Genomic DNA, 10,797 nt, shown 5'->3' with positions numbered 1-10,797 from the left:
AGCATTCTTCTGCACTGAGGGTGTTTCCTCTCCTTCCCGCTTTGTCTTCCGCTGCCTGTCCCCTCTCAGCTGTCTCGTTCAGGCTGCAGTGGCTCAAGCACACCGCTGGGCACAGGGTGGGGCTTATCGTCCTTTTTGGACTGTACCCAGAACAGCCAGCGCTCTTTAAAAACTCCCCTCCCACTGGACTGCCGCCAGGGGAGAACTGAGTGCCTTTGTGTTTTCTCTAAAAATAAGTCCTGCCATCTCCATTGTTGTTCATGCACACACAAAATGATGGCGTATAGGATGGAGGCGAGTGTTGTGTTTCACACAGGCAAACAATGATGGAGCTGGGAGGGGAGGCGAGGGGAGGCGGTGAATGGGGGGAGCGAGTGAACATCCCAAGCTGCACAGAACGAAGGTCTGCTTTATTTTTCCCTTTTGGGCTAAAAGTTTTCAAGGTTTGGTCCAAACTCCTCCCCTCCTGCTCCTACCCCCTCCACTCCCACCCCAGCCCTCCGCTGTAATAATGTGTTAAAGCGTGGTTGGAGTAGTGCCTATGCAGTAAAAATGAGCCCGTATAAATATCCCAGTGTTGAGCTCAGGCATGGCTTGCCTATGCAGCCACACTCACGTTGAAATGGCTCTTTGTCTAAGTGTTGCCCCAGAGTGAGACGGAGCTGAAAAAAACAAAACAAAGGGTCCAAAATGGCCATCACCTTGATTCAGACTAAACTGTTTTGAGATTGAATGTGATTTTTGTTTGTTCTCTCTCTCTCACACTCACTCTCTCTCTCTCTCTCTCGCATTCTCTCTCTCTCTCTCTCTCTTTCTCTTCCACACTGGAGATTGGCTCTGAATGAAGGGGTTGTGAGGAAAGAGAGGAGGGAGAAACATCAGAGTTGACATCAGAGCATTTTTCTGAAATGAATGCTGCAGGGACATTTGCATCGATTTGACACGTTAAATTGAAAAGTAGCCGCGAGCTCTGCGTACAAACACCTTGAAGAAGAAAAATAAAAAAGTATTCCAGCCGTGCACCTTTTGTTGACGACTCTCTTTGTGGGGCCCATCTGTTTACAGTGAGTCGCAGAAATGAAAGTAAAGGCATTTACGAGAGAGCTGCGGCTTTTTAAAAGATTGCTCTGTGTCGGGGAAATATTGATCTTAATTAAATCACTGTCTGCGGGTTTGGTGGGCGGCCAGCGTTCCTCCCTGTGGAGCAGACGCGGCTCATCTGAGTGGCCTCGGAAGTACACAGCTCTAGCACCAACGCTAGCCCTAGCGCCACAGAAGCTTATCTGAAACGTCCACCCTCCCATCCAGTCTGTGTACAGAGCAGGAAGATGGAGAGCCCTGTAGGGATGCTCCCACTGCAGGCAAGCAAGGGCTGTCATCTTTCTGTCGGCCATTGAACCATCCCTAACTCTTAACAACCTTAAACAAGCATAGTTGGAGTTATAGGTTTGAGGTTGTTGCTTGAGTGGGAGGTTACCTGGGTGCTTGTCTTGGTTGTTACATTTAATTTCAAACCAGGGTTTATGTGTGGCATGAATATGTAGAGCCCCCTATAGTTTGTAGGCAGAGTTGATTTTGATTGCCTTGAAATGGAAAGTCAGAAGTTATAAATTGTGTTTTGTGTAAATTTGCTTTAAATAGTCAACCTGTGGCAGGAGGGGTTACTTTGTGGTTGTCCATTTAAATCTAAACGCAAAGTTTTAAGAGACCATAATTAAAAACAGTCCTCCATGACAACGGCAACCATGAAAAACATCAGTCAGCTGGGAGCACCTGCTGGGAAACAGACAGGCTTGTGAACTTCTGACCCGGATGGTAGCTGACTCTAGAACAGCTCCAGCTCAGGGAGCTGGTGCATTCTAGAATGTACAGCTCTCAGAATGTAAGCACAGGTCTGAGACCAGTGAGTGAGCAGTAGCCCCCACTGCTGCCCCGGCAGTAAGCTCAGACTTACGAGGAAATACCAGAGGCAAACGAGAGTGCGTCAGCCCCACTGCCTCTGGCCCGGAGTCAAAGACACGTTTCCTGTGGTGAGTGATGGATGTGTGATAGACGCTGCTGTGCTGAATTGGATTTCCCTCTTTCTCTTTCTCTCTCTCCCGCTCTCTCTCTCTCTCTCTCTCTCTCTCTCTCTCTCTCTCTTTTCTGTACCTCTGCATCTCTCAGAGTAAGAAATCACGCTGTTAAAAGGGTTACTGTGGTACACCTCATGTCTCAGGCAGGTCACGACACAGCGAGAGCCACTGGCTGATTATGTGGAGACACTGATGGGGTTCTTCTTGAGCCATTGAATACTGATGGAATGTACATTTTCAAAGTTATGTTTGATGGAAAAATCTGCCACATGGTTGAATGGAAATGACTCAATGATACACAATACTGTTGTTGTAGTAGCGCTGGACTGATGTTGTAGTTCAACCCACTGATAAAGCAAAACCCCTTTTTGGAAGCTCGCACACCACGAGTCACGTGTCGCAAAGCGGAGCTCTGTCAATCAAAGCGGAGCAGCTGGAAACTGGATTGCAGCGGGCACATGGCCTAAGAGGGAACACTCAGAGGGAGAGTGAGTGAGGCATACACTGACTGACCATAACACATGTGCACGTGCACTCGCTTTCTCTCTCTCTCTCTCTCTCTCTCTCTCTCTCTCTCTCTCTCTCTCTCTCTCATTTTCTCCAAAAGCCGCACATGGACCTTTGCAGGGTGGCGTTAGCGTGGAGTTTTCCCTCGTCCTTTCCATCATTTGTTCCATGACTGCAGTGTCTGTTTTCAGCAGTGGCTGATTTGGAAGCGTGTTGGCGAATGTGGCTTTGTTTTATGAAAAAAAAAAAAAAAAAAACGGCATTAAAAAAGTGAAACCCAAGTCAGCGTTTTCCATCGAGCTTCGCGGGAACTAAGATGAGGTTGTTTGGCAGAGAGAGAGAGAGAGGGGGGGGGGGGGGGGGGGGGGGGTTGGGGCAGCAGCAGTCTTCTCTAAAAAGCTGACTCCAATTCATTTGCTAATGATATTTTATAGGTCCACAAACCTTTGAGAGCGAAACTCGACTGTCATTACCGAACCACAGCTTTGCAGATAGACAGCCCTTTACTGCGCAGTGTAATCGTGCCCTTTTTCCAAGACAAACGCTTATAGGTTTTCATGTTCCATCTTACATTAACTTTTACAGGCTCTACAGCCCCCTAGCCCATTATAGGCCTGAACTCAGAGCTGGAATGACCTTTTCCTACTTCTTCTTCCACTTCTTCTTCTGAACAGAAGCAGCTGCTTTGCAGATGTGTGTGTCTGTGTGCGTGTGTGTGTGTGTGTGTGTGTGTGTGTGCATGTGTGTGTGTGTGTGTGTGTGTGTGTGTGTATGCTAAAGGTCCACAGTGGGAGTTTGATTCTGATGCATCGATGGGCCCCTACAAAGTTCATTCATCATAAAATGTAATTGCAGTGGTGGGCGAGAGGTGGCGCTCACGTTTGCGATTAATTGTGGTCGATTGCAATCAATTGTGGTTATTTGCCACATTACATTGGTGCGACGCCTTTGTGCAGCCGTGTGTGTGTGTGTGTGTGTGTGTGTGTGTGTGTGTGTGTGTGGGTGTGTGAGTCTCAGAATCCCATCACAGCGAGGAGATTTTCCCATTGTGCTGTGCTGAGATGACATGAGATCTCCCATGTAATACATGCTTAAGAGCAGGAGGCTTATCTGAGGAATGCATGACTGAGGACTGGCACACAGCTGTCATGTATTGTGAGACTGTGTGGAACTGTTCATAAAGCCCATTTCTCATGCTCTTTATCAACAGCCGCGACAAAAAAAAAAAAAAACCCTCCACAATGCTTTCTTGTTCCTGGGGAAATACAGCCTTTAGTGTCATGGAAGTGTGCAAAAAAATCAAATATAAGAGATAGGATATATCCGGCATCGAGCATATTAAATCAGTGTGTGAAAGTAAGCGTGGGCCTCTTGTGTTTCCCTTTATATCTTAGCTGACTTAAGTGGGAACCACAACACCCCCCCCTCCCACCCTCCCCCAGAAAGTCACAAGCTCCAAGGGGTTTCTCTGTATCTCCAGGATCTGTGGGGAACAGTGTTTCGGTTGTGTGGCCCCCAAAATACAGCCAAGAGAACCCACAGGAGAATGTCAAGATAAGTGAAAGCCTGCTAGATCGTCTGACAAACTATTGAACTTGTCTGGATTTAGCAGATTGTATCTAAGGCAGACATAAGGGTCAGACAGTGTGTTGTTCCAGTGAAGTCATCAAGTTTCAATTTCTAACGTGCCAGCGTCTTTAGCATCCCGTCATCCCAGTGTACACGCGCACAACAGCCTTCGTGCAAGGTCAGCAATGTTTACTTTCTGGAGGTTTTCATTTGCTCTTTCTCTCTCTCTCTCCCTTCCTCCTTTCCTCGCTCTCACTTTTGTCTTTTCTTGTTTTGTTTTCCTACCCACCTCTGTCGAGATTCCTTTCCCTCCATTTTCTGCCGTCTGTCCCTCCCTCCCTCCCTCCCTCCCTCCCTCTCCTCCTCCTCCTCTCCACGCTCGCTCCGCCCTTCCCTCTCAGGGCCAGGCATCTGTGAAGAAAATGAGAACCATGTGTGGAGCAGGGGCCACCCCACCCCGCTCCGCTCTGCCCCACTCCGCCCCGCCGTCCAACCAACAAACCACCCACCCACCCAGCTTCACCATACCACTTTACACTTCAGGAAACAGCACAGTGCCAGGGCTTGGAGCTCAGGGTCTCTGTGGGCACAGGGTCTCTGTGGGCACAGGGTCTCTGGTACTTGTGGGCACTCAAATGGTGGCCCTCGCCTTTCCCCATGCCCGTGCCCTCGCCTTTACCCATGCCCATGCCCGCTGCAGATTAGGCCAGGGACGGGCATATGTTTATGACAAAGTGCTTGTGTGTTGTCTGCCTCATTTTACCACACAGGCATTCGGTTATTTGATAGATATAGGTAGAGGGTATTGCTGAGTAGCCAGATAAGTAAGTGTGGTTGGTTCTCTGTGTGTCCACCAGCCTCCCACTGTTCTCTCTCTCTCTCTCTCTCTCTCGCACTCTCTCGCACTCTCTCCTTTCTTTTCGGGGCACTTCCCTACGCTGGCCTCCGAGCCTACTTCCTGTCAGCTGATGTGGTTTGCTTTTATTGTGAGTCCATGTTGGCGGGGGCCTAATTCCTGGCTGGCCGGCTGGCTCTCCGTGCGTGTGCCAAAATGGGGAACATGGGCGTGCTGTTTCAGACAGGGCTCCACCCACAGCCCGCCATTTGTTTTGGGGACAAACACTGAGAATGTGTTCATCAGTCTCATGCCAACATCGTGTTTTATATATCTGGAGTTTGCAAATGGGAAGCCATAATGTCAGGCTATGACAGCTGAGAGGTGTGTCAGTCAATTCCTTGGTTCTAGAGGAATAGACATTTTGGTAACATTTACTGGAGGTGTGTGCTGTGGTCTTTGGGTCTTAGTGAGACGCTTGGACGTTGGGTGAGAGAGAGAGTGAAACAGCAACAGAGTGACACTCATCACCTCAAGAACATTAACAAGCATCTTAGATCGACGTCGTGTTTTTGTCTTCATCGTTCTTTGTTGAGTAGTGTGTTGAGAGTGTGTAAGTCATTTCCCACTTTGTGTTTTTCTTTCTTTGAAGGGAACCACTGTGTTCCCTACGTCTGTTTTTTTCACCACACATGAACAGGGAGTCCTGCTTTGAATGAATCCAGTTGTAGTCGCCAAGCTTCTCTTTTAACAGCCTCAATCACTGGTATGATTTGCCTCTAGTTGTTGGCAGGTGGATCCTGACATTTATGCCAGTGTAAGTGAATTCCCCAAAAGGTCAGTGAAGGTCGTGTGAAGGGAGAACACTTTCTGGTCTATGTTGTTCTTGGGCAAGGCTAAAATGTTGATTTGCTTAATCAGGGGATCTGCGGTTATGAATGGTGCTATTGTCTCTGTGGCAGTGGCCCCATCCCAGTTTAAACCCTGGCAGATTATACCACATGAAATTGAAGAGCCTCCGCAAATGCCTCTCATATGATTAGGACACGCACTCGGAGCGATCTTGTTACAGCCGGAGATAACCAGTCAATGGTTTGACGAGTGAGACGCCCCTGTTCTCTCATTGAGAGCTATTTCTTTCCTAGCGTGTTAGAAACTGAGTCATCAAGTGAGTCAGATGCTGTCTCTGTTCCTTGTTTCGACTCCCACTTTGCCGCCACTTAGGACCTCAAATGGACATGTTTGTCATCTTGAGATCATTTCACTTGACAATATTTTGGTCTTTATTACGGCAGCGCTGCTGCTGCGGTCTATGGTGAAGTGATTCAGAGTGCAGGAAATGGAGTACTATCATGCAAATGAATGTGCACATATTTAACCTCGTCCCACTCATTCACTCTCCTTTGTCCTATCTGGCTTACACACACACACACGCGCACACGCACACGCACACGCACACGCACACACACACACACACACACACACACACACACACACACACACACACACACACACACACACACACACACACAGAAGCAGGAGTGGGAAAAATGTGAAGCTTGAAGCCTCCAGAGTGAATCCATATTACAAGGTTAGGGTGAGGTGCAGACTTGTGTGTGTGTGTGTGTGTGTGTGTGTGTGTGTGTGTGTGTGTGTGTGTGTGTGTGTGTGTGTATGTGTAGGGGGGTTGGTCAGAGTTGGAGCTGGGGTTGCAGTAGATAAAGAAAACGGAAGTTGCAGCCCCCCAACCCTCCCCCAGCCCTGAACTGTGCGGCCTGTCAGGCTCTGAGTCCATGTCCTGGGGCTTTAGGGCCTATGGGTTAGGGTTAGGGGTCTGAGTCCTTGCCCTGGGGCTGTGGGTTAGGGTTAAGGTTAGGGGTCTGAGTCCTTGCCCTGGAGCTGTGGGTTAGGGTTAGGGTTAGGGGTCTGAGTCCTTGCCCTGGAGCTGTGGGTTAGGGTTAAGGTCAGGAGTCTGAGTCCATTCCCTGTGGCTTTGGGCCTATGGGTTAGGGTTCTGAGTCCATGTCCTCGGGCTTTAAGACCGTGGCTGTTAAATCCGCTGGTGAATGGAGGAGCAGACGTTAGCTCAGTGCTACCGCTGCCATGCTGTTACCTCATCGATAGAGCAGACGAGTGGCGTGCTCCTCCACATTCTGCATCCCTCCCTCCCTCCCTCACTCCCCCCGTAAACATGAGGACACATGGATCAGAGCTGCACGCATAAGTAGGCGGGGGGAATCCTCGGCTGTTGTCAGGGAGGAGGAGAGAGAATGAGAGAGAGAAAGAGAGAAAGACAGAGAAAGACAGAGAGAGAAAGAGAGAGAGAGAGAGAGAGAGAGAGCAAAAAAAGAGAGAGAGAGTTCATTCTTCCTGGCATCCGCTCTCTCTAGTTGAGCTGATACAGGATTTGACTTTGTGTGTTTAACACTAGCAAGCAGCATGCCTGAAGATAACTATTCCGGTGTGTTCACTGAATTATAACACATTATCATAACAGGCACAGGGCTCAGACCATGCGCCTACAGTAACTTACAAAATCCAGGCTTATTTTACTAAATGTATATATCAAATATACATTTGACATGGTAGCCGTTACTTCTATACTTTAGTCAAGCACACTCTTTTTGGTTCATCTTTCTTATTTTAAGAAAACAAAGGGGGAAAGAACATGGTGCTCACATTCCCGTAAAAGTATACAGTTGTCTGAAAAGGAATACATTCCACTTAATGTTAACAGCCAAATTTCATTTTCGAAGCCAGTCACTTCACATCTTTTGTTTTATGTTAAAGCTGTAGTCTACACCTTCTGTACATAAAAACATCTGATCTCATGGAAGAATGTTTTTGTTCTTCTGTCTACAGATTCCTCGCTGCTGCTCCTGAGATCTCACAGTCATGTTGGTAATACTAGCCTTCATCATCCTCTTCCACATAGTCTCCGCCATCCTTCTATTCATAGCAACAATAAACAATGTGAGTATGAAACAGGCACCGTCACTGCCTCCCTCCTCCTCCTCCTCCTGCTTCTTCCCCAGCCTTCTGCGTCACGGTGTTGCATCAGACGCTCAAATACACTTTTAGCCAGAGAGAAGAACACAGCATCTCTCTCTGAAAACCCATATTGAATCTAATTCGGGAATGGAGTTGGCCCTGACCTTCGCTACGAGTCTTCTCCAGAGTCAGCTGCTGTCTGGGTAGCCTCTCTCGGCGTCGAATAGGTCTCTTGTAAAAACTATTGATCCAAATGAGTAGCATTACAAGTGGAATCAATGTCAAGTGAGACTTTAGCAGTGTGAATGTAGATTTGAAGTAACTGTGGTAGTTTCTCTGACACCTTACACTATCCTGGTCTGACTCTCCTCCTCACCCTCTTAGGCCTGGTGGGTCGTAGGGCCGGATACGAATCCCATCTACGCTGACCTGTGGTACACCTGCAATAACACGTTCTGCGGACCCATACCGAACAGCGCAACCACTGCAGCAGGTAACCCACAGTGGTAGTGCTAGCCTGTGAATTTATGCATGCAGTACGAGCACATGGGCAACTTAAGGCAGGATTCCCACGTGTAATGTACACAGATTTATGGAAAGCTGGACGTAGATTCCACGTGGGGTGTCAATAATGTACAAGTCTGTTTTCTTCGCCTGCGCCGTGTGCTCGGACTCTCCCAGGATTCTGAGAGAGGAAAAGGTATGAGCATGTATAATTCATCCAGAGGCAGCATAAAATGAAATGCACTGCAATCCCTCCTCAACAGCCTACCTCCAGGCTGTCCAGGCTACCATGATCCTGTCGACCATCTTGTGCTGTGTGGGCTTCTTCGTCTTCATCCTGCAGCTCTTCCGTCTGAAGCAGGGCGAGAGATTCGTCTTCACCGCCATCATCCAGCTGCTCTCTTGTGAGTTCAGAGTTGAAACGTTTGAGAAATTCGTTTTTTTTTGCGAGGGTTGTCATTGCATCATCTTCAGAGTTTCACAACGCAATCAGTGCAGTAGGAATGCCCTGTTGGCTGGAATCTGGCTTCTGCCTACGTGGTGTCTCCCAGTTGAACTGGTAGGAGATTGTGTGAATCAATGTACTCCTTTTTACACCTCCCAGTTAACTCTTACACGGACATGGCTCAGACCAAGGCCAGATCAGTTCTAGTTCTAGCTATTTTCACTGGTACTGGTGGTGGTGCTTTCAAATAAAAATGCCCCCCCCCCCCCCCCCCCCTCATTGCTTGTGCTTTTCTGTTCTCTCTCCTCCCAGCTCTGTGTGTGATGATCGGAGCCTCGGTGTACACTGCCCAGCACACGGGCTTCCAGGAGAAGAAGCTGGAACTGGGCAACTATGGATACACCTTCGTCTTAGCCTGGATCGCCTTCCCCATGACTTTGATCAGTGGGCTGATGTATCTAGTTTTGAGAAAGCGCAAATAGACAGAACTCATCACCTCACCATTGGCAAAAAAGCTATTGCCTTGGGCAATTTTTTTTTGTAAATATCCTTATTTTTATGTGTAGTTTTAAATACCAAAAATATAAGTAAATCGGAAGAAGTCGTCTTCTTAAGTTTAGCATACTGGAATCTTTCTTCATTGGGAAAATGGTATGATATGTAGAATTTTAACCCTTTTTTTGTCAATAAAATACAAAAACCAAAAAAAAAGAAGAAAAAAAAAATCATTGTTGAACCCAATCCGTGGAAAATATGCAATGCTGTGATTTCAGGAGCATTAAACCCGGGGACTGAATTTGCAAACTTGAAAAACAAAAGATGCGTCAGGCTTCAACCTGTTCGAGGACCAGCAGATACAAAAACCACTATACAGTTTATTCTTTTGCTTGAGGTTCACGGGTCCAATCATTTTCAATCAGGACCCAGCTCCTCTCCAGAACATGGTCATGTGACTAGTTTCAACAGCATCTTTGACCATTAGAGGAAAGAAAAGCAAAGCCAAAAAAAGGAAAAAGAAAATAGGGTTGGTTTTGGGCAGGGCACTAGACTATACTTGAAACGGAGTAAATTGTTGACGGTTGGGGAAAAAGCTGCATAATTGTGCCTGTTCTTGTGAATGATTCTTTTTCACTAGTGTTTTATCCGTAGTTCTAAACTGTATTGCATGTTTTGTTGTACTTTGCTTTTGTTTTTATGCATCAGTAAAATACATTATTGCGTTTTAGGCCATACTTTACGCATTTAGTGACCGGTGCCAAGAGAAAGCTTCCTGGGGCTTTAGGATTAGTTGAAATGTTGAGTCATAAGAGGTGAGGATTGTCTGCGCATTCCTGACCAGATCTAATGAAATCACCTCTCGTAATGAGCAAAAATGAGCAAGTATGATACATGAGAAAGAAGGATCATCTTCAATGTTGAGAGGTGAGAAAAATGAAGCAACTGTATTTATTGTGTAGTAAATGCATTGTGTTGCTGTTTATACTTTTGCAATGAAGTATTACTTCACCAAAAAGCTTGAAACCAATTTCCTTTTTTGCACATGATATGAAGTAGTTCATGTAGGATAGGACCTCCAGGTTTTCGTAATTGGATGAAATCTCAGTCAAAGGCAGCTTCTTTTTTCTCTCTGCTTACATCTGCTCCCTTGTTCAACCTTTTGCCTCTTCCTGTATTTCCAAAGAGACAGAACCCCCAGCCAGGGCTCAATATGTTGTTTTTTGTGGTTATAATTAAAACGCATTTTACATTAAAGCTGTGCTACATTGTCTTTGTCTCCCTCTGGAAATACATCTGCATCACATGCTGAGTCTACTGCACGCCCCTAAGCTCTGCTGACGTCAAACCTGTTGAAATATGACTTTCACTCAGAT

The 10,797-nt window shown here is 46.9% G+C and overlaps 1 protein-coding gene across 1 annotated transcript in view; it reads left to right on the top strand.

Annotated features, from left to right (window-relative positions):
* The window catches only part of emp2 (epithelial membrane protein 2), a 16,584-nt gene extending 5,906 nt beyond the window's left edge, over positions 1-10,678 (top strand). Inside the window, exons 2-5 of the mRNA XM_012827150.3 lie at positions 7,849-7,959; positions 8,362-8,470; positions 8,745-8,885; positions 9,239-10,678. Of these exons, the coding sequence (XP_012682604.1) occupies positions 7,882-7,959; positions 8,362-8,470; positions 8,745-8,885; positions 9,239-9,408 (498 nt within the window). The 5' untranslated portion in view covers positions 7,849-7,881 and the 3' untranslated portion in view covers positions 9,409-10,678. The remainder of the gene's footprint in view (positions 1-7,848; positions 7,960-8,361; positions 8,471-8,744; positions 8,886-9,238) is intronic.
* The last annotated feature ends 119 nt before the right edge of the window (positions 10,679-10,797 follow it).

This window comes from Clupea harengus, chromosome 1, assembly GCF_900700415.2.
Source record: "Clupea harengus chromosome 1, Ch_v2.0.2, whole genome shotgun sequence".
Lineage (NCBI taxonomy): Eukaryota > Metazoa > Chordata > Actinopteri > Clupeiformes > Clupeidae > Clupea > Clupea harengus.
Note: the sequence above shows the minus strand (reverse complement) of the source record. Positions and strands in the feature narration are given on the sequence as shown.